The sequence below is a fragment of the Cnephaeus nilssonii genome, assembly GCF_951640355.1.
Source record: "Cnephaeus nilssonii genome assembly, chromosome: 5".
Taxonomy (NCBI): domain Eukaryota; kingdom Metazoa; phylum Chordata; class Mammalia; order Chiroptera; family Vespertilionidae; genus Cnephaeus; species Cnephaeus nilssonii.
In genome coordinates this window covers 2,640,918-2,665,154 of record NC_137076.1, presented here as the reverse complement: position 1 = coordinate 2,665,154, position 24,237 = coordinate 2,640,918, and the positions used below count along the sequence as shown (strand labels likewise).

The following is a 24,237-nucleotide window of genomic DNA, read 5'->3' as shown; positions in this document are numbered from 1 at the left end:
TCTGAGTCCGGAACCGGCCTCCACCAGCCAGTCATTGTATTCTTTCTTCTTCATTCCTCAGCAGCCTCTGTTCTTCCTCACAGTCTCTGCCCAGCGATAGATGAGATACACCTACACCTCTCTAAGATGGTTAACAGATACATTTTATACAAGTAGTTCTGGCCTACAAAATATTCCACTTTCTTTTTCACTAGGCACTGCATTATAAACATATTTTATGTTTTTTTTTTAATTTTTTTATTGAATTCAGAGGGGAAGGGAGAGGGAGAGAGAAACATCAATGATGAGAGAGAATCATGGATCGGTTGCCTCCTGCATGCCCCACAGTGGGGATGGAGCCCACAACCTGGGCATGTGCCCTGACCGGGAATCGAACCAGGAATCTTGGTTCATAGGTCAACGCTCAACCACTGAGCCACGCCGGCCGGGCCACACTCACCTTTCTTTATGAATTAGTCCAGCTTGTTTCAACAGACATCCCCCAAAAGGAAAGTGGTCTTGACTTAAGGACGACTCGACCAGCCCTCCTGTCGCTCTCCCTCCGGCTCTCACTTCCTGTGATGGGTTAGTGGCTCCCATCCGCGCTCCACGCTTCAATGAGCAGCTCCTAATGTTAACGAGGAGCGAGGAGCGTGTCCCACGGCGTCCACGTCAGGACGACCGCATGAGGACGGCGTCTGTTTTAGGAGGAATTTACACTTGATGACATTCCTTCATTTTTAAGTATTTGATGTACTTATACACCCAAACAAGCAGCAATTGCATTTAAGTCTTCTGAATAGCCTGGAAATCCCTGGACTGACCGTTTCCACAAGGTTTCAGCCTACATGTGAAAAGCAGCCACATCACGCAAGCACCTGAGTACACGTTTAGCGCAAACTCCCGTGGAAGGAGGGAGCTGTGTAGCAGAAGACTCGTCCCGGTGAGCGCGCTGGGGCAGGTGGGAGGTTCGGTCCAGACAGCCTGGGGGCATGCAGGAAATGTCACATTTTAAAATATATTTTTATATGTTTTTATTGATCTCAGAGGGGAAGGGAGAGGGAGAGACAGAAACATCAGTGATGAGAAAGAATCATGGATCGGCTGCCTCCTGCATGCCCCACACTGGGGATCGAGCCTGCAACCGGGCATGTGCCCTGACTGGGAATTGAACCCGGGGCCCTTTAGTCCGCAGGCTGACGCTCTATCCACTGAGTAAACTGGCTAGCACGGAAATGTCACTTTTAACGGTGAGGATTTACATGGATATTTCAAAGAAACATTGCACAATCCATGTTTTGTTCTTAGCTTCTCTGTTAGTGACAGCCCCTCACAACCCCTCCTGAACTCCCCCCACTCCCCGGCCACCCATCCCCTTGGTCTGTCCCCTGGGGCGCCAGGCCACACTGAGATGCCTTACCTGACGGCCCTCTCTGGGGTCCTCACCCCCTGCCAGTGCCCGTGCTCAGTCGCTCTTTATCCCATTAGCCAAGCAAGGTCCCGGATGCCCCTTGCCCTCTTCCTGGCTTACGTGCTTCTTTCTAAATATTGCCCCAGGCCCTCCCACTGGGGACATTGCCAGAGTGCAGTTCCCTGCAGCCTCACACACCGGGGCCGTGTGCTGGTCTAGCCTCGGACCCTTCAAGTCTGTCCCCCAAAGTGACCAGGAATTCTTCTCCATTGTTCACGGTCTTGCTCTAAACAAAAACCTTCAGCAGACTCAGTATTCTGGGTAAAGTGACAACTCTTCAAAATCTGAGGGACTGAAGCCTCGATCTCTGTAAGTCCACCCCCCAAATACCCTGAATAAGATTTCCCGATTCTTTATCATGTCCTGTCCTGCTCAGAGACTCATCGTTCCTGGCACCCCCAAATCAGGTTCCAGCTGCTCGTACCCTTCAAAGCCCCTCAGCATCTGGTCCAGACGTGCTTCGGCCACTGACCGCCTCTTCCGTTACTGAAGTGCCCTCCTGTGCCCTTCTCTCCCGCCAGTGCGGGTCATGCTATCGGCCTGGCTTCAGCCGCCTCCTGCTTAGGCCCCCCTGAACAGTCAGTCCACACTGATTTCACCGCCACACAGTTTCCGCTCATCTTAACTGAGCCACACATTACCTCTCATGCTTGTGCCATCATGCCATCACACGAGTGTGTGTTTGTGATTTGACACCATCGAAGGAGCTGATGCGTGAACACAAGTGTTGGCTCTAGTCACGCAGGGTCTCTAACCCGGGGTCCCGCGAAGCTGCTGAAATTGTCCGAGTGCGTGAAACCCAAGCCTTGAAGGAGGAATGGGGGTTTACACACTTGTCCATCACACGGTCCAGGCTCGCTAAGGCAAAGGGCATTCGCAGCCTGACCCCCTTGCCTGTGGGGGAGGGATTAACCCTACCACTTCCCCAGTGGCAGGCACCCTGCTGACAGAGCTGCCACCTGGGAGTCACGCCCACCTGGTCTCCTGAGCACTGCTCGCTGGTTTCTCATTTCTCATTCCTAATTGTAGGAGTCCCAGTCTTCCTCAGTGTGAGTCCTGTTTCCCGCAGAAATGACTGTTTTAGCCCCAGCGCTCTGCCCTTCCTAGCTGAGTGTGCAGGTGCGCACGCCCGTGTGAGGGTGCGGTGTGCATGCTGTGCAGGTGGCGACACTTACCCTGGCGGCCGTGTTCTCTGTGTGTGTGGCTGAAGGAGACCTTAAAGCCCACTCGTGGAAAGAATCTTTTTTAAAACATGGGTTTTTGATATCAAACAGATTTCTAAGTCTAAATTTTCTGGGAAAAAATGGGAGGGGGAACAACAAACAAAAGAACATGTCCCTCGGGTAACAGTCACCTCCCTGCACCGCCTCACCCACCAACCACTGAGTTGAGGTTCTCTGTTTCCAAATTTCTTTGAATTTTGTCCCATTTCTTCAGAAGACTTGTCTGGGTACTGGCTGAGAGGACCACACACAGTAAGTTAGGAAATTGGGGTGACTGGGTCTGTCCCTGCCCATCTCAATGTGCCCCACCAGGGCAGAGGCTGCGCCCACACGCCAGGCCCACCCTCCAGGCGCCTGGCATCAGGGAGGCCCAGCTCCTGGGAGGCAGAGCGAAGGAGGAAGGATAGGAGGACAGGAGGATGGGAGGAGGGAGGACAGGAGGAGGGAGGAGGCTCAGAGGCAGGAAGTGGGGAGGAGGAGGAGGAGGAGGGGCCTGGAGTGCGGGAAGGGCTTGCAGAAACACTCTAAGGCGCGTGTGCTGGAGTGCACTTGGACTCTAAGGGTCCCTGGAGGCGTGGTCAGCGCCTGGGGAGTCCTCCGCAGCATCAACATCATTGTTACTATCTCTCACTCGTGCTTGAAGCCTGAACTGCACGTGTCCTCTGTCCTGTGGCAGCCTGGCCACCTCTGGGCTCCCTCACTGCCCGGCCCACTAAGAGCAGCCGGACCCTGAGTGTCGCCTCTTCCACCCAGACGCCTGGCGAGGCCCAGGAAGCAGGAGCAGGCCCCCAGTGCCTTCACTCCCACACTCGGTCCCCTTGTCCTGTCTGGGACTCACTCAGACAGCGGCCAGGTCCTGTGAGCTGCCCCCCCGCTGGTGTGGTGGGGAGCGCCCTGCAACCATCGGGGCTGAGTTCCAGTTCCCAGAGGTTCTGCCTGGAAACTATATGGGAACCAGCAACAGGAGGGAATGACACTAAAGGGCTCAGGGAACCCTAGGCTCATGCTTAGGCAGTGGGTCAGGGTCAGGGTCAGGGTCAGGGTCAGGGTCAGGGTCAGGGTGGGGCATTTCAGGGCTCAGCAGACCACCCTGAGGAAGCCTGTGCAGGGGAAGCTCTCCTGGCTGCGGAGCTGACAGCCCGCAGGTGCCCGCAGACCCTCCCTGTGAGCAGGGCGAACCCGCAGCCCCCTCCCCCCGCCCCCAGGCCACCAGGATGGAGGGTTCTGATGGGGGGGCGGGGTAAGTGGGGGGGAGGAGCCTGGGCATCTCAGCACAAGGGGGCCCCACCAGAAAGTAGTCGGGCTGCCCCCTGCCCAGGACGGGAATCCAACCCCAAAACTGTTACAAAGTGGGGGGCGGGGAGCAAGGGAAACCGGAGAGGAGGGCGGAGTGTTGCTGGGCCTTCCCCGCCCGGTCCCAGCAGGCGCCAGCGAAGTTCTCGGGCAGCACCGCGCGGGCCTGCGCTCAGGGACCCCAGAGCGCCGTGCGCCCCTGTGAGCTCCGTGCGCGGGAGGAAGTGGCGGAGCGCCCGGGCGGCCCCAGCCCGCGGGAGCGGCGCCGCGTGGGTGATTCACTCCCTGGGTGGGGGCGGGGGGGCGGGGGCCGGAGCAGACGGACGCGCAGCTGTGGCCCCGCGCACGGAGGGACCCGGGCGGGGCGGGGCGCCGGCGGCACTGACCCTTCTCCTGGGACTAGCCGGAGGGAACCGGCTTCCCCTGCGCCAGCGCCGGGCGAGGCGGAGACTGGCCGGCGCCTCCCGCGGAGCGACCCGGGAGGAGCGCGGACCTGGAGTGACCGGCTGGTCTGAGCGCGGGCAGTGCCTCGCCCGCCCGGGAAGGAGCCAGGCGTGTGCTCTCCAGGTGGAGGGACCCCGTTATCCGCGCGCCCCGAGAGCAGCGCCCCCAAGCCCCGGGCTCGGCCACGCGGAGGCGCCGGGGGCGATGCGCCATCCCCTCCTGGACGTGTTTGCCGAGAAACATGGGCGGCGGCGTTGACCGCCTGGATGCTGCCCCCTCGGGGAGGACAGACCCAGACGTGATGGAGAAGGTGCCTCTCCTGCCGCCCCGCCCGCCGAGCCCGCCGAGGCCCCGCTCCTAGACCGAGGTCTTGGCTGTGGACGTGGCGGGAGCAGCCAGCCTCTGCCTCCCGCATGCATGTGCGCCCGGAGGCGCAGGGGTCCAACGGGGACCAGTCCGCATGGCGCTCGGGGGGCTGCGTGTGGCCAGGGGTCCCACCAGGAAGGGCGCGGGCCATGCGCGCGCTGGCCGGTCTCTGGGTCCTCGGCCTCCTCACCTGCGGCCACCTGTCCCGGACCCGCGGCCGCGAGGAGGGCCAGGAGGCTGCACGCAGACCTGAGCCGGGCGCCCCAGCCAGCGCCCAGCCGCACCTTATCTTCATCCTGGCCGACGACCAGGGCTTTCGGGACGTGGGCTACCACGGCTCGGAGATCCGCACGCCCACGCTGGACAGGCTGGCGGCCGAGGGGGTGAAACTGGAGAACTACTACGTGCAGCCCATCTGCACACCCTCCAGGAGTCAGCTCATCACGGGCAGGTAAGGGTTTCTGGAGACACCTTAGCGTGCTTTATGGGGAATCGAAATTGTGAAACCTTAAGCATTTGATTAATTAAGATCCAGCTCCTGACTTAGGGGAGTAACCAAAAATGTGGGGAACAGCTGAATGAATGAGTGAGTGAGTGAATGAATGAGTGGCGGTGGATAGGAGTGACCCTGAGCCTGGGCACTGGTCTAGGGCTGTTTTGTGCAGCTGGGAGCCTGCTGGCGGGACTTGGAAACATTCACCCCCCAACCAGACAGCCCAGATGTGGTCTCCCCACATCTCCTTTGGTGCTGGGCATGCTCAATGGAGCTTCCAGGTCACACTAGAACTCAGTTACCTCACTGATAAGCAAGACATGCCCACCTGCCTCTGTGGCTCTTGCCTTGCTTCAAGAACTGAAGACTCAAAGCCACAGGCCAGCACAGAGGGCGGGCCCCGGAGTGCCAGGCCGGTGCCCTCTGCCGGTGGCCCCACGGCTGTGCTCCGTCTTCGGTGGGACATCCTCTCTGGGCTCTCACGGAGGCCGGCCGGCGTCACCACGGCAGTTCTCAAAGTGCAGGACACCCATGTGAATACTCAATGGGGCCCTGGCTGGTGTGGCTCAGTGGGTAGAGCGCCGCTCTTCGGACCAAAGGGTCCTGGGTTCAATTCCAGTCAAGGGCATGGATGTTTCTCTGTCTTTCCCTCTCTCCCCCACTCTCTAAAAATCAATGGAGAAATATCCTCATCCTCGGGTGAGGATTAACAAAACAAAAAAGTCAATGGAGATGAAACCTCCTCTGAGGTTTCGTGCTGCTCCCCATATGCCTGGGAATTTTCTGATCAACTCTAAGAAAAATCCAATTTGGAGGCTTAAGGAAAATGGTTCAATATGCTGGTAGCTGATTGGAAAGCGGAGCTCCAGGGCAGGCCTCCCTGGCCGGGGCAGAAGGAAGCCTCCGGCTCCGGTGTTTGTGTCCCCGTGAGTTCAGCTCCAAGGAGCCCTCGCTTCGGTGAAGTTGTTCTTGGAATTGGATCCCACCGGAGTCGCCAGTCTCCACTGGAAAAATAAAGACTATTTTGTAGGAATCCTCGTCTTGCAGACACTGTTGCTTACAGCATGATTTCCACTGCTTAGCAAACTGTCAGAAGTTAGCGTCGGTGCCAAAGCAGGAAAAACCCTTCCTCCCCGAGAAAGAAAGAGAAAGACGTCTCGCTGTGCTGCAGTCATTTTGAAGGGCAGAGTCAAGGGCGTTGGATGTTTATGAAGGAGCAATGGTTGGCGGGAAAACAGCGCGTCCATCTGGTGGCCTGGAGGTCAACCACTCTTGCTTGGTTTATGAGTAAATGTGTCCCAAAGACTCCGAGAGCCTCTTCAGCTAATCTCGGAATCCACACTGACAAGCCCGGCCAGGGTAGCTCAGTGGTTGGGCGTCAACCTATGAACCAGGAAGTCACGGTTTGATTCCCGGCCAGGGCACATGCCTGGTTGCGGGCTCAATCCCTGGTAAGGGTGGGCAGGGGGCAGCCAATCCATGATTCTCTCTCATCATGGATGTTTCTGTCTCTCTCTCCCTCTCCCTTCCTCTCTGAAAGCAATAAATGTATATATATATATATATATATATATATATATATATATATATATATAAAGAATTGACAGTGACGAGAGCCACGGTGCTTGAGCAGCACGCGCTGGACACCGTGGCTCATCTTTCCACCGAGCACACTCCTCCGGCTCCTCGCCAAGAGCATGTGGTTCCTCCGCGTCCCGCACTGACGGCAGCACACTTTTCCTTTCTTTTTTTAGTCCTCCCCCGAGGATATTTCTCCATTGATTTTAGAGAGAGGGGAAGAGAGAGGGAGAGACAGAGAGAAACATCGATGTGAGAGAGACACATCGGCTGGTTGTCTCCTGCAGGAGCCCCGACCAGGGCCCGGGCTGGGGAGGAGCCTGCAACCGAGGTACCTGCCCTTGACCAGAATCGAACCCGGGACCCTTCAGTCCGCAGGCCGACGCTCTATCCACTGAGCCAAACTGGCCAGGGCAGGTTTTTCTTTTATGGTTATGGTAACTTAATGGCAGGAGACAGAGAGGAAGCTGGGAACAAGTCCTGACGTGGCTCTGGAGTCGGAGGGGGCCTCCTGCCCTTTCCCGCAGGGGCACCTCCTGAGGAGACGTATCCACGGAGCGTATGTCCAGCGTGGCCAGCGGTGCTTCCACAGGTGACGGCGCTCCTGTCTGCATTGGACAGTTAGGGGCATTGGCACTTGCAGTTCCCTCTTTTTAAAAAACAAAACAAAACATATTTTTATTGATTTCAGAGAGGAAGGGAGAGGGGGAGAGAAAGAGAGAAACATCAATGATGAGAGAGAATCATGATCGGCTGCCTCCTGCCCGCCCCCTATTGGGGATCAAACCTGCAGCCCGGGCCTGTGCCCTGACCGGGAATCGAACCCTGACCTCCTGGTTCCTAGGTTGATGCTCAGCCACTGAGCCACACCAGCCCAGCTGCAGTTCCTCTGGACAAACGCTGGGACTTCCTTCACGTCACGCAGACGGGAGAGCGTGGTCTGGAGCCGGGCTCTGGGCCCAGCCACGCGTTGGTGCCGCGGCGCCCAGGGAAGCTGGCCGCTCTCTCCACGGGGACGTGCTGCAGCTTCCGGGTCCTCTAAGTGAAAAACAGGCAGCGAAAACCGACATGGGCCGAATTATTGTGCAGGAGAAACTAGGTTATGTGGAATAGGAGAGGATTCACATCTCTTCACATTTATAAAGAAAGAGCTTACATGGTGAAGCTATTTCTGAAGCTTAACAACACAACCCTCCCCTGACGTTTGCTGGGGTCACCGTGTAAAATCGCTCCCTCGGGCACAGACCGGGCAGGACGCCTGAGTAAGGACATCGCCCCACCTGGCGGCAAGAGCTGTCGCCTGCCCACGCGGCCGCATCCTGGGCAGGTCCCGCAAGGAACCTCTCGGAACACATAGCGGGCCTCACCTCTGGGCAGCAGTTCGCAAACTTGTGTGAACAGAGCGAATCAGGGAGCGCTCCTTAAAACGCAGATTCCGCGCCCGGCCGGTGACTGCACCAGGGCCCGGGGCTGAGCTCAGCAGTCAGTAGTAATTTGCCAAGCATGTCGGGTTGTTCTGGTGTCTCCATCCAGATGAATTAAGAACTTATCTTAAGTGTTGCCCGGCCGGCGTGGCTCAGTGGCTGAGCGTCAACCTATGAATCAGGAGGTACCCAGTCAGGGCACACGCCCAGGTTGCAGCTCGATCCCCAGTGTGGGGCATACAGGAGGCAGCCAATCCATGATTCCCTCTCATCATTGATTTCTCTCTCTCTCTCCCCCCGTCTCCCTTCCTGTCTGAAATCCATAAAAAACGTTTTAAAAAGATGGGGACCCAAGACTAGAACCCCATTTCCCCTGGAGCCCTGGATAAAGCTGCTGCTATCCCAAGGTTTGGTTCCCTTCATCTTTCTCCCACAGCCACGGCCCGGGGTCAACCGCCTGCACCTCGCCCTCCTCCCTCTGATGGCCTTAGGGCTTGTCGCCACGCTCTTACCATCCTGGACGTTACCTGTCCCCGTGGCGCTGCGGCCCTGGGTGTCTGCCCGCTGCCCCCCCCCCCCGCCCCCTGACTCCCAGCCCCTTAGCGTCACTCAGACGTGATCTCGTCACAGCCGGCACGCCCCGTTCCCACGGACGGCCACGGAAGGGAGAGAAACTCCGTCCGACTATGCCACTCTCTTTCCAAACACCCTGCTGTCTCCCCATCACATCCGCCCGGAGGTAAAAGATTCGTATTATTTTGAAAAATATTTGTGAAATAATTGAGCAAATGTCATTGTATGGAGGCTATGTGAGAGGGCTAGGAAGGTTACAGGTGTCGGTCACGGTCACACAGCGTCCAAGCGGCACAGCCGTGTCTGACCCTGACCTGTGTGGCGTCAGCAGCCTCGCGTCTGACCCGCTCTGCCCGCGGGGAGCGGGGGGCACCCGGGTGCAGGTTGGGCTGCCTCCCTCCTCTCCGGGGGGCAGGGTGCCCGGCACTGACCTCCCCTCTCTGCATGCAGCTCCCCTCCTGCCTCACGCCTGGCCCTCTGCCCAGATGCCCGCCGTCGTTAAGACTCCGCTCAAATGCCGCCTCCCTGCACAGTCTCCCACGGCTCCTCGGCCGGACAGGTGTCCCGCGTGACCTTCCGTGGGTCTCCCTGTCGCCGTCGCTTAGGATGGCTTCAGGCTCGCCCAGCTCCTCCTGGGCCTCCCGCTGCGGGCTGGCGCCCTGAGCCCTCACCTCAGAACTCCCCGTGGGAGCTGGTCTGAGTGGGGACCCCCACACTGGGGGTCAAGCCGTAACCCAGGCATGTGTCCCAACTGGGAATCGAACCGTGACCTCCTGGTTCATAGGTCGATGCTCAACCAGTGAGCCACGCCAGCCGGGGAATAGTTTAGAGAGTTTTTAACACCCTTGAAAATATCAGCTCAAATATTTGACATTTGTTTTTTACTTTGATCCTAGCTTGTCTTCATAATGCTATAAAATTGAATTTGATCATACAAGTTTTTCTATCTAAAGGATTTAATTGAAAATAAAATCTTGGGAGTAGCGATTTCATCTATTTGGCACTTAACCTGTGTTAAATATTTGATATATTATTCTCTTATATAATCTGTAATCTGCCTATATATGTATCTCTGTCTATATATCTATATATATTCTGTAATTTATCTATGTATCTCTCTGGGTATACTAGTATATCTGTATATATTCTGTAATCTATCTATATATGTATCTCTCTGGGCATATATACAGATATATTCTGTAATCTGGCTAGCTATATATATCCATACATATATTCTCTATGCCTCGTTCCTCAGGGTAATGATTATACCCATATTGCATAGGAAGAGATCAAGCTCACAGAAGTAACGTGTTTTGGCCCAGTACACGGTGAGGAACGAGGCTGGGTTCCAGCCCTGGCTGTGACTTCCCACTGCGTTCCTCCTGTGGTGGACCAGATGGTTTGGCTCAGCTGCATGGCTTATCCTTCGAGTGGAATCAACGAATATCTCACTGAAGTGCAGCCACCACAGGGCAAATGGATGCAGTCATTCCACGTACCAGAGACCCGGCTGACCCGGCGCCCACATCGCGGGGCGGGCACGGAGCGCAGTCCTGGTCTTCGCTTGTGTCGTGTAGAAGCTGAGCCCCATTTACCAATCCAATTAGAATCACCTGGAGAGTTTGTTACACCTGCACTCCCTGGCCCCTCTCGCAAAGGTGGTTCTGGGAGGTCGGGTGGCCTGAGCTTCTGCACCGCTGCCCGGCTGCCCGGCGAGGGCGAGGGCGAGGGCTAGGGCGAGGGCCTGCACAGTCCTGCGCTCATGCTCATGGCTGTGGCTGACCAGCTTCTCCTCTTCTCCCTGTTCGTGGAGCGCCTGCTGTCGGCACGGCTGATCTGCCTGAGAGCAGGTGCGGGGGCTCCGGCCTTTCCTCGCGGGCTCTGCAGTGAGCGCCTGTGTCCAGGCCCGGGGCTCGGACTCTCCCTGGGACCGGGCTTCGGCCAGAAAGTGAGTGACGGAGCTTCCTGTTTGGGCAGAGCACGTGGCTCAGGGCAGAAAGCAGCTGAGCTTCTGAGAACCGAAGTCATCTCACACTGAAACGCCGCTACTTCACACAGATAACATAGCAGTGCACACACACAGTGCATGCAGACATACAGTGTGCATACAGACACACACACAGTGTACACACAGTGCACACAGACACACTGTGCATACAGACACACACAGTGTACACACAGTGCACACAGACACACTGCATACAGACATGTGCAGACATGTACATGCAGTGTGCATGCACAGATGCACACACAGTGCACAGACAAACAGTGTGTACACAGACACATACAGTGTGCACACAGACACACAGTGCACACAGACACACTGTGCATACAGACACACAGTGTACACAGTGCACACAGACACACTGTGCATACAGACACGTGCATACATGTACATGCAGTGTGAACGCACAGATGCACACACACAGTGCACACAGACAAACTGTGTACACAGACACACACAGATGCACACAGACACAGTGTGTACATAGACACACACAGTGTGCACACACACACAGTTTACACACAGTGCACATAGACACACAGTGTGCACAGACACAAACACACTGTACACACACAGATGCACACACACAGTGTACACACATAGATGCACACAGATACACTGTGCATATAGACACACACACAGTGTACACAATGCACACAGACATACTGTGTGCATACAGACACGCTCAGACATGCACACACAGTGTACATGCACAGATGCACACAGACACACAGTGTACACACATAAACACACACAGTGTGTACACAGGCACAGACATGCACACATAGTGTACACACAGACAGACAGTGTACACACAGACACAGTGTACACACACGGCACACAGACACACAGAGTATACACTCAGATGTGCGCACACATAGACACACACACACACAGTGCACACCCAGACATGCACAGACATGTGCACAGTGTACACACAGACACACACACAGTGGACACCTTTTCCCCTCCTCTCAGGGTAAGGTCAGGCCAGGGAGTCTGGACCACACGTGGTAGCCGGCTCTTCACCTGTATGTTTGGAGTTACGGCTGCTAAGCACTTAGTTCTGGCAAGGTTGCTTTTTAATTGGAGGCACACCCATGTTGTTTCTCCGTTAATAGTGGCTAAAAACAGCAACTGCGTTTAGTTTCAGAAAACAGTCCCTTTGAAGAACTTCTCCACAGGAGCGCCCGGTCCCTCGGGATGCAGGTTGCAAAGACGGCGAGTGGCCCGGCAGCGTGGCTCAGTGGTTGAGCTTCAGCCTAGGAACCAGGAGGTCCTGGTTTGATTCCCGGTCAGGGCATAAGCCTGGGTTGCAGGCTTGATCCCCAGTGGGGGCGTGCAGGAGGCAGCTGATCCATGACTCTCTCTCATCATTGATGTTTCTATCTCTCCTCCCTTCCTCTTTGAAATCAATAAAAAAAAAAAAAACTTAAAAAAAAAGAGATACACTGACGAGGTATACATTTGCCTTAAGACTTTAAAGAAAACAGAGGATGTTAATAAGATGTATTTTGTTTCATTCTCCACAAAAAGCAGAGAGAACTATGAACTGTGGGGGTGATGACATGTGAGGACTAGCAGACAGGGCTCTGGGGGAGCAGGCAGGTCCCTGAACCCCAGGGTCACAGGTTCCACCCCGGCCTCTCCCCGGGGGTCCCCGTGACCAAGTGGGGGTGGTGCTCGCTGCAGCTCAGCCGCCCTGTCTGCACCCCGAGTCTGCACTTACATTTCTTAGGCTGCAGCTTTCTTTCCATGAGTGGGTCCTGTGACTTCCTGGGGGCTGTTCCAGAATGAGAGGCGTTTATTGCTAGGTGTCCAGCAGACACTCAGCCGACCTCGGCATCGAGGCCCGTCCCGCGCTGCCTGGCCTTAGCTCTGAGCACAGGCGTCGGCGGGTCAGGCTCCAGGGCCAAGGCTGTTTCTTTCTTTCTTTGTCTTTTTCTCTTCTTTCTCTCTTTTGTTTTTGTTTTTGTTGTTGTTGTTGTTCATCCTCGCCTGAGGATATTTTTTCATTGATTTTTAGAGAGAGTAGAAGGGAGGGGGGAGAGACAGAGAGAAACATCCATGTGAGAGAGACACATCGAATGGTTGCCTCCTGCGCGCACCCGGGCCTGGGGCCTGGGGCCTGGGACCAGGGCAGGGGATCGAACCTGCACCCTTCAGTCCGCAGGCCGACGCTCTATCCACTGAGGTGAACCGGCCAGGGCAGGTCTGTTTCTGACACTGATACCAACTTCCTGCGAGTGATGTCCTCCCCGAGGGCCCACTGCAGACCTCGGGGTCTGTCCCGGTTTCACATGAGCCTCTCGGTGGGTTCTGGACCAGCCTAAGGGACAGCTCTCCCACAGGCCAGCTCCACGCTGTTTGCCAGCCCTCTGCCGCCCTCTAGGGACCGCTCTCAGCACGGCCTCGCCAGGGTCGCCCTGAGCAAATGAAACGGGGTGACTGGGTTCCCAGCTGTGAGAATGAGACTGGACACCAGGGGTCCGAGGCCGCCCGTCCCTCCTGGAGCCAGTTCAGCAGAGACAGGGTGCATCCTGTGTGAGCGTTTATCCCAGTCCTGCCGGCAGCAGGGGGAGCAGGCGGGCGCCCTGGAAGTTCTGCCCGGACCTCCTCCCAGGAGGCTGGTTCCTCACACACGAGGGAGAGACAGCCACGTGCAGCTGCCGTGTAACAGGGGAGGGAGGGAGGGTCCGGCCCTCAGGAGCTCAGAGCCCCATACCAAGGAGGCTGATCCGTGATGTGACACAGCTCAGCCCCTGCCTGGGCCCAGAGCATGGTCAGGGTCCTGAGAGAGAGTCCCGGAGGGGGTCAGGTCCCGAGAGAGACTCCCGGAGCGGGTCAGGGTCCCGAGAGAGAGTCCCGGAGGGGGTCAGGGTCCCGAGAGAGACTCCCGGAGGGGGTCAGGGTCCCGAGAGAGAGTCCCGGAGGGGGTCAGGGTCCTGAGAGAGACTCCCGGAGGGGGTCAGGGTCCGGCACAGCTACCGAGTCAAATTGTGCCCCGTCCGTGGTCTGTTCTCAAATGCACTTCTTTTCTGAGTCTTGGCCCCTTCGAGGCATCTGACATTTTACAGCCTCATTTCACCCCCCAACCCCCGTTTCCCAGGGTCTGTAAGAAACCTTCTCCTCGCCCTAGCTGGTTTGGCTCAATGGATAGAGTGTCAGCCCGCGGACTAAAGGGTCCCAGGTTCGATTCCGGCCAAGGGCACATGCCTGGGTTGTGGGCTCGGCTCGGTCCCCAGTAGGGGGCGTGCAGGAGGCAGCCAATCAATGATTCTCTCTCATCATTGATGTTTCTATCTCTCTTTCCCTCTTCCTTCTTCTCTAAAATCAATAAAATATATTTAAAAATAAATAAATAAATGAATGAATGAATAAATGAATAAATAAATAAATGAATGAATAAAAGAAAACGTCTCCTCTATGGCTAGTGAGGGGAGGAATTGTCAGACAGCTGTGGCTCTGTTCTCATCATGGCCCTTCCCCACTATCACCCTGACGGGGAATGGAACCCGCAACCTCTGGACACGGGAGGACGCTCCAACCCACTGAGCCACCCGGCCAGGGCAGAATCCTTAGCTTTTAAAAGGTCATGAACTCAGAGGCGCATCGTGACCCAAACTGAGAATTCATACACGTATGTGATGATAACATTCTCAGGGGAAACACCCCGTGGCAGAATCTCCACAGAGCGACCAGCGCCGGACACCCGCCATCCCTCACCCAGCGCCCAGGAAGCGTAGCACCATCCCTTCACCTGCTCGGAGGCAGCAGACGCCGTGGGGAGCGCGAAGGAGCTCACTCCCTGCTGGTTGGGGGACATGAAACTCCCGCTCTCGGGCTTGTGAATTCGCCCTGCTTCCCGTGTCTCGCCCCTTCCTGAGCGCTGGTTGCGGCATCTACTCTGACATCACTTTCCACGAGGCGCACCCGAAACGCATGTAATATTAAATGTCAACAGCAATTGAAACATTAACAAGTTAAAGTAAAAGAAAATGGTTTTTCAACAATAACGTGAGTCCGAGACCCTCTCGTTCTCTTGGCAGACCTAACGGGGAGGATAATTACAGAATATTTCTGACAGTGGAACAGAAGACTTAGTGTAATCTTTTCATGTGTTCTGTGCTTCAGAATTAGCTTGAAATAAGTTATTTCAGGAAATGATTTAGGAGTTAATGTGAGGTCCCTGGATGAAAAGCAATAATGATAATAATAAGACTCTGAAATGTAGGTGCTTTCCTTTATCGTGTTCATTTTCTGTGTCATATAATTCATTAAAAGAGTAAAGATTATTCAAATAAATTCTGCTACAAGAATGTTAAAAACACTTTGAGATGAGTGGTGAAATCTTGGTTTCCAAAGTACTACTTTAGGCCCGGCCGGTGTGACTCAGTCGTTGAGCGTAGACCTATGAGCCAGGAGGTCAGGGTTCAATTCCCGGTCAGGGCACAAGCCCGAGTTGCGGACTCTATCCCCAGGGTGGGGTGGGCAGGAGGCAACCGATCCATGGTTCTCTCTCATCACTGATGTTTCTCTCTCTCTCTCCCTCTCCCTTCCTCTCTCTCTAATTTAGTCAAATGTATTTCAAACGGCAAACATGAAGCTCACTGGGTGGGACCTGCGGTCACCACAGGTGTGGGGAGCTGGTCCTGTTTGGGGGGGCGGGGAGCTTCTCTTCGGAAACCTTCCCAGGGCTCATGTTTTTGTGGGATCCCTGCTCTGCACTGACAGCTCTCTGCTCTCCACCGAGGTACCAGATCCACACGGGCCTGCAGCACTCGATCATCAGGCCCGCGCAGCCCAACTGCCTGCCGCTGGGCCACGCCACGCTGCCGCAGAAGCTGAAGGAGGTGGGCTACGCCACGCACATGGTGGGCAAGTGGCACCTGGGCTTCTACAGGCGGGAGTGCATGCCCACCCACAGGGGATTCGACAGCTTCTTTGGTTCCCTGCTGGGCAGCGGTGACTACTACACTCACTACAAGTGTGACGGCCCCGGGGTGTGTGGCTACGACCTGTACGAGGACGACCACGCCGCCTGGGACCACGACGATGGCGTGTACTCCACGCACATGTACACGCGGAGGGTGCAGCAGATCCTGGCAGCCCACGACCCCAGGAAGCCTCTGTTTCTCTACGTTGCCTACCAGGCCGTCCACTCGCCGCTGCAGGCGCCCGGCAGGTACTTCGAGCACTACCGGTCCATCGCCAACACACACCGACGCCGGTACGCAGCCATGCTCTCCTGCCTGGACGAGGCTGTCGGCAACGTGACCCTGGCCCTGCGGGCGCACGGCCTCTACAACAACAGCATCCTCATCTACTCCTCCGACAACGGCGGCCAGCCCTCCGCCGGGGGCAGCAACTGGCCCCTCCGGGGCAGCAAGGGCACCTACTGGGAAGGGGGCATCCGGGCCGTGGGGTTCGTGCACAGCCCCCTCCTGAGGCAGCGGGGCACGGTGTGCAGGGAGCTGGTGCACATCACCGACTGGTACCCCACGCTGGTGGCGCTGGCCGAGGGGCACATTGATGAGGACGCTCACCTGGACGGCTACGACGTCTGGGAGGCCATCAGTGAGGGCCTGCGCTCGCCCCGTGTGGACATCCTGCACAACATCGACCCTGTCTACACCAAGGCCAAGCACGGCTCCTGGGCGGCGGGCTACGGCATATGGAACACGGCCATCCAGTCGGCCATCCGCGTGCAGCACTGGAAACTGCTCACGGGGAACCCCGGGTACAGCGACTGGGTGCCCCCTCAGGCCTTCAGCAACCTGGGCCCCAACCGCTGGCACAATGAGCGGGTCACCTTGGCAACGGGCCAGAGCGTGTGGCTTTTCAACATCACGGCCGACCCCTATGAGAGGGTGGACCTCTCGAGCAAGTACCCCGGCGTCGTGAGGCAGCTGCTCCGCCGACTGTCACAGTTTAACAGGACAGCGGTGCCCGTCAGGTATCCCCCCGGGGACCCCAGGAGCAACCCTCGGCTCAATGGGGGGGTCTGGGGGCCCTGGTACAAAGAGGAAAGCAAGAAGAAGCCATGCAAAAATAAGGCTGAGGGGAAGCAGAAGAGAAGGAAGACGAAGAAGAGGCTGCAGGAGGCAGGCCGACCCCAGTGCCGACCGGGTGCTCCTTGGGGGTGACAGGCCTCAGAAAGCAGATGTGGCTTCACATTTCCCACCACAGCGTCAGACCTTCCTTCACGCCCGTCACAGGCCACTGCAGCCACCTGGCCATCGCCTGGGGCCCTTCTGCTGGGTGCCCGAGGTGCCGCTCCTGAGCCATCCTTAGGGGACACAGGGATATCCACCTCCCTGGCTCCTTAAAAGACAGTCGTGGCCTTATGAGCTCCCCCACTGTGCTTCAGCCGGTGGCCAACACTGTGCTTTCCGTTCTAACGGGATGCTGACCTGCCGCAGCGCCTGCTCCCCCGACGGAGGGCCTGGGCGCCCAGTTAAAACTGCCTGTGAGAAGGACAGCCAAAGGCTGGTCCACCTCCCAGGCTCTGAGAAATAGATTTGTGGTTATTGTTAATCCTCAGCCCAGGATATTTTCCCACTGATTTTTAGAGAGAGTGGAAGGGAGGGGGACAGACAGAGAGAGAAACATTGATGTGAGAGAGATACATCGACTGGTTGCCTTCGGCATGCAAGCCTACAACCGAGGTACGTGCGTGCCCTTGACCAGAATCGAACCTGGGAACCTTCAGTCCTCGGGCTAACACTCTGTCCACTGAGCCACACTGGCCCGGGTGAGAAATACATTTGCTGAGTGAGTTTCTGCATGTCTGTCACGGAGCACTTGGGTTTGTGAGTTAACTCTATTTCCCGAGCCCTTCCCTTTCCCAGGAAAGCCAGCTGCCTTGCTCCGGTGGAGCCGCGCTCTAGGCACCCGCGGGGGCAGCCACTAAGCACATATGAGCAGCCGCCCAAGCGCCGTGTCCCTATGTGCTCAGCACTTTCCTGGAAGACGTTTCAGCACAGGCCCGTCATGTATGTTTACAGAAAAAAACACTTTTGTTTTCATAAAGTGCTATGCAAATGACTTTTAATTATTTTATTTTTATTTTCTACACACCATTAGAAGAATTTTATTGCATATCTTCAAGATTACCAAGCACTGTAATACTATAAATTACTGTAACATGGTGTGAATTCAGAGAATATAAAAAGAAAATGATGCAGGAAAATGATAATCATCATTGTTCAGCCATTATTTTGAATGTACTAAGATGAACATATTTCTCACAAATTACTGGGAAATTCAGTGTTTGTACAGAGCTGAGAGACATCTTTATTGTTTCCATAATAAACACCTTATTTATGTATCTTAATTATTAAAATGGTTTATTTTATGGCACTGGCAAGTTTAGTGTGGCTTTCCTGCTTTAACTTTGAAATAATATATTATTCATATTCACAAACAAAAATCTCTACTAGTAGGCAATTGAAGGTGTGATTTGCTAACGACATCCTACATAATAAAAAGGCAATATGCAAATTGCATCACTCCGCTATGCCCACGATTGGGCCGGCTGGAGGCGCGGGGGGCGGGACTCAGGGTGGCCGATTGGCTGGCGGTAGGAGCGGGGGGCGGGGACTCGCGAGTCCCCGACTCCAGCTCCTCCCACCGGCCGTTAGGCCAACGCTGCGGAAGGACCCATGGGGCCGGCGGAAGACGCTGGTGGTGGCCGATTGCGTGGCTGCTGGCAGCAGTTTTCCGCCAGCACCAGTTTTCCTCTGGCCACCCGCTGATCGGAGCGCCTCCCCGGATCGGAGTTCCTCTCGGGGTGGCCGATCGCGCTGGCGGGAGGCGCTCTGATCGGCGGGTGGCCAGAGGAAAACTGGTGCTGGCGGAAAACTGCTGCCGGCAGCCAGGTGAAAGTCTATTGCACGAAACTTCGTGCAACGGGTTTCTAGTAGTAAATAATACAGAGTTTACAAATGGATGTTTCCATTTGAGGGGCCCCTGCCCCCGGCATGGAGGCCACGGAAAAGTCACGCGTGAGCAGTGTGACTCGTGGTGTGCACCGACAATGGAGCGTAATTCCAGGGCTGCCTCCACAGTTAATGGAAACCAGGAAGAGGCTGTACAGACGGTTACTGAATTACTAACATGGACCGAGCGATTACAATTTCATTTTCTTTTTTTTCTAAATATATTTTATTGATTTCAAAGAGGAAAGGAGAGGGAGAGGGAGAGAGAAACATCAGTGATGACAGAGAATCATGGATCGGCTGCCTCCTGCCCGCCCCACACTGGGAATGGAGCCTGCAACCCGGGCATGTGTCCTGACCAGGAATCGAACCGTGACCTCCTGGTTCATAGGTTGACGTTCAACCACTGAGCTGCGCCAACTGGGCAAAATTTCATTTTAAATATTTTACTTCTAGAACATGTATTTCCATTTCATCACGTAGGATAAAGGGCTGTTTCCCGAGTCTGTGCTTTGCCGACTGCAGGTTTAAGTGGATCTAAGAAGTCAAAGGCTTGTGGTCGGAGCTTTTCTTCCCAGCACATAGAATACCCAGGTGACTTCTACCACAGCAGCTATTGTCACGTTAAAAGAGAGTCTGAGGGGGTAAGTCAGGAAATGCCCAGTTAAATAAACAAAACTGAAGGGGTGACTTTAATGCAGACTTTCTCAGGGCTTTAGAACCCTAGTTTTTCCTTTAAATCCCTAACAGAAGGAAATGTGTGTGTAATCTTTTTCTACTTTATTTCACCATAAAACCCTGGCTATTGTGCACTACGAAAGATGAGGCAAAGTGTGGGACAGACTTTGAAAGTTGCTGCTGAAATACAGAACCTGGCAGAAATCCGTAGCAAGATGAAAAAGGGGCAAAGATGCACGTTAGGTGATGGAAATCGACGCGTGTGAGCAGGTGTTGGTGAACATGGCGGGGTTTATGATCTTGGTAAATGGGGTGACTTTGTCATGGAATGAAGGAGCCCGCACCCGTTCCACCTGGAAACGGGTGGTGTTCATTGCTTTTTAAAATTATTATTGATACAGAGAGGAAGGGAGAGAGAGAGAGAAAGAGAGAGAGAGAGAGAGAGAGAGAGAGAGAGAGAGAGAGAAACATCAATGATGAGAGAGAATATTGATCTGCTGCCTCCTGCACGCCCCACACTGGGGATCGAGCCTGCAACCCAGGCAGGTGCCCTGACCGGGAATCAAACCGTGACCTCCTGGTTCATAGGTCGATGCTCAACCCCTGAGCCACGCCGGCCGGGCTGTTCCCTGCTCCTAAGAGAACTGCCACCTGTGCAAGCGTCTGTCCTGCCCGTTACTAGGGAAAGTCTGTACCGTCATGTGTAATAAGAACAGATGTTTCCAGTGCTGTCACACCTCACTGGGCGTCCCAGGTTTCATAGGCGTCACAGGCATCACAGGTGTCACAGGCGTCACAGGTGTCACAGGTGTCACAGGCGTCACAGGTGTCACAGGCGTCACAGGTGTCACAGGTGTCACAGGCGTCACAGGTGTCACAGGCGTCACAGGCGTCACAGGTGTCACAGGAGACACAGGCGTCACAGGCGTCACAGGTGTCACAGGCGTCACAGGTGTCACAGGCGTCACAGGTGTCACAGGAGACACAGGCGTCACAGGCGTCACAGGAGTCACAGGCGTCACAGGCGTCACAGGCGTCACAGGTGTCACAGGAGACACAGACGTCACAGGCGTCACAGGCGTCACAGGTGTCACAGGCGTCACAGGTGTCACAGGAGACACAGGCGTCACAGGCGTCACAGGTGTCACAGGTGTCACAGGCGTCACAGGTGTCACAGGCGTCACAGGCGTCACAGGTGTCACAGGAGACACAGGCGTCACAGGCGTCACAGGCGTCACAGGAGTCACAGGCGTCACAGGCGTCACAGGCGTCCCAGGTTTCATAGGTGTCACAGGCGTCACAGGCATCACAGGCGTCACAGGTGTCCCAGGTGTCCCAGGTGTCCCAGGCGTCACAGGTGTCCCAGGCGTCACAGGCGTCACAGGTGTCACTGGGCGTCCCAGGTTTCATAGGTGTCACAGGCGTCACAGGCATCACTGGGCGTCACAGGCGTCACAGGTCCCACAGGCGTCACAGGTCCCACAGGCGTCACAGGCGTCCCAGGTTTCATAGGTGTCACAGGCGTCACAGGCATCACAGGCGTCACAGGCATCACTGGGCGTCACAGGCATCACAGGCGTCACTGGGCGTCACAGGCGTCACAGGCGTCACAGGCGTCACAGGTGTCACAGGCGTCACAGGCGTCACAGGTGTCACTGGGCGTCCCAGGTTTCATAGGTGTCACAGGCGTCACAGGCATCACAGGTGTCACTGGGCGTCCCAGGTTTCATAGGTGTCACAGGCGTCACAGGCGTCACTGGGCGTCACAGGCATCACAGGCGTCACAGGTGTCCCAGGTGTCACAGGTGTCCCAGGCGTCACAGGTGTCCCAGGTGTCACAGGTGTCCCAGGCATCACAGGCGTCACAGGCGTCACAGGTGTCCCAGGCGTCACAGGCGTCACTGGGTGTCACTGGGCGTCACAGGCGTCACAGGTGTCACAGGCGTCACAGGCGTCACAGGAGTCACAGGCGTCACAGGTGTCCCAGGCGTCACAGGCGTCACTGGGTGTCACTGGGCGTCACAGGCGTCACAGGTGTCACAGGCGTCACAGGCGTCACAGGAGTCACAGGCGTCACAGGTGTCCAGCACTGCACCCTGGGCTCTGATCCCTGTCAGGAAGCTGTGTTGAGGCGGGCACATATTCTCAGGTTCATTCCCCTGACGGAGGGTCTCAGCCTCGGGTCCAGGACCACGGAGGACGCTTTTCCGTGTAAGCACCTCTCTTAACTTCCTGTCCCTCTCGAAACAGAAGAACCCACCCTTTGAAAAAGGACCACAGTGGCTCTGCGCGAAAGTGACCCATGGCACGGCTCCGTGTCTTAGATGAGGAAGGACGCAAACATTTTATTCAAATAAAAAGCAGGCAGGCTGTTTCTGCCTTCGGTCAGTGAGAGCGCCTGGCAGGCCGTCTCCAGCGCCCATCCACCTGCTCCCACGCCCTCTCCTCACTGCCATCCACTTGCTCCCACACCTTCCACTCACCGCCATCCACCTGCTCCCACGCCCTCTCCTCACTGCCATCCACCTGCTCCCACGCCCTCTCCTCACTGCCATCCACCTGCTCCCACGCCCTCTCCTCACTGCCATCCACCTGCTCTCACGCCCTCCCCTCACTGCCATCCACCTGCTCCCACGCCCTCTCCTCACTGCCATCCACCTGCTCCCACGCCCTCTCCTCACTGCCATCCACCTGCTCCCACGCCCTCTCCTCACTGCCATCCACCTGCTCCCACGCCCTCTCCTCACTGCCATCCACCTGCTCTCACGCCCTCCCCTCACTGCCATCCACCTGCTCCCACGCCCTCTCCTCACTGCCATCCACCTGCTCCCACGCCCTCTCCTCGCTGCCATCCACCTGCTCCCACGCCCTCTCCTCGCTGCCATCCACCTGCTCCCATGCCCTCTCCTCGCTGCCATCCACCTGCTCCCACGCCCTCTCCTCGCTGCCATCCACCTGCTCCCACGCCCTCTCCTCGCTGCCATCCACCTGCTCCATGCCCTCCCCTCACTGCCATCCACCTGCTCCCACGCCCTCTCCTCACTGCCATCCACCTGCTCCCACGCCCTCCCCTCACTGCCATCCACCTGCTCCCACGCCCTCTCCTCACTGCCATCCACCTGCTCCCACGCCCTCCCCTCACTGCCATCCACCTGCTCCATGCCCTCCCCTCACTGCCATCCACCTGCTCCCACGCCCTCCCCTCACTGCCATCCACCTGCTCCATGCCCGCCCCTCACTGCCATCCACCTGCTCCCACGCCCTCCCCTCACTGCCATCCACCTGCTCCCATGCCCTCTCCTCACTGCCATCCACCTGCTCCCACGCCCTCCCTTCACTGCCATCCACCTGCTCCCACGCCCTCCCCTCACTGCCATCCACCTGCTCCATGCCCTCCCCTCACTGCCATCCACCTGCTCCATGCCCTCCCCTCACTGCCATCCATCTGCTCCATGCCCTCCCCTCACTGCCATCCACCTGCTCCATGCCCTCTCCTCGCTGTCCCAGCTTTACTGGCCGGGCCCCTTTAATAATCTCCAGAATAGAGGACTTGTGGTAGCACTGGCAATGGAACAAGCGCCCATCGATGCCCCTACACCTGGCGCCCAGGTGCATGCCTGGCAGCCGGGCCCGCCACCAGCACTCCCCACAGGCTCCTGGGCATGGCGCAGGTTTGTTGGGAGCGATCAGCATGCGTGTTGGTGGCAGGAACAACCCCGCTTGCCAGGATCAGCAACCAAACCCGTCCATCATAAATTCACAACTTGTTTTCTCATTGCGAATGACTTGAAAATCCATTCAGTCAACAAATATTTTTTTAAATATTTTGTTATTGATATCAGAGAGGAAGGGAGAGAGAGAGACAGAGAGGGAGAATCATCAATGATGAGAGAGAATCATGGATCGGCTGCCTCCTGCATGCCCTACACTGGGGATCGAGCCTGCAACCCGGGCCTGTGCCCTGACCGGGAATCGAACCGTGACCTCCTGGTTCATAGGTCGATGCTCAACCACGGAGCCACACCTGCCAGGCAGTAGTTCTTTAAAGACTATTGTCTTCTTGATACACATCAGGGATCAAACCAGAGGTCGGTTCCCACCCTGTGCAGGTGACCTCGCGCCTTCAGGCAGCAGGGAGGCACATAACCAGTGAGTGGGCCACACCCACGCCCAGGGGTGTGGGGAGGAGACGGCAGGCAGGCTAAGGGAGGGGGCAGTCGGCACCAAGTCTATCCATTCACAACATGTGTATGTGCCACGCGGATGACCCCAATGGCTCTGGTGACAGCGACATGGGACCGGGTCCCCCTCAGGGAGTCGCACGCTCCGGGAAGATAGCTGTAAATCACATGACCTGCTCCCTCTCCTGGCTTGGTCCCTCTCCATGGTCCTCATCAGCCTCCGAAACAGTTCACGTTCTGCCTGCATATGTATTCCGTCTCCTCCTTTAGAAAAGTGATTTATTTCCCCAGCCGCGTGGCTCAGTGGGTGAGCGTCTCCCTAGGAACCGGGAGGTCACAGTTCGATTCCCGGTCAGGGCACATGCCCGGATTGTGGGTTCGATCCCCAGTATGGGGCGTGCAGGAGGCAGCCGATCCACGATTCTCTCACATCGTTGATGTTTCTCTCTCTCTCCCTCTCCCTCCCTCTCTGAAATCAATCAATAAAAGTAGATCCATTCAAAAAAGAGAGCAGCGTCTGCCTAGCCGTGTCTCTGTGGAGCCCGTCCATGCCCAGAGGGGAGGCCCTCGCTGCGGGGCAGCTGCGGGG

General features: G+C 56.4%; 1 protein-coding gene across 1 annotated transcript; it reads left to right on the top strand.

Moving 5' to 3' along the window:
* The first annotated feature begins 4,272 nt into the window (after positions 1–4,272).
* Positions 4,273–18,191, top strand: ARSJ (arylsulfatase family member J). Its single transcript, XM_079772158.1, has 2 exons — positions 4,273–5,227; positions 15,603–18,191. Exons 1-2 carry the CDS (start codon positions 4,824–4,826, stop codon positions 16,993–16,995), a joined length of 1,797 nt encoding a protein of 598 aa, XP_079628284.1. The 5' UTR covers positions 4,273–4,823; the 3' UTR covers positions 16,996–18,191.
* The last annotated feature ends 6,046 nt before the right edge of the window (positions 18,192–24,237 follow it).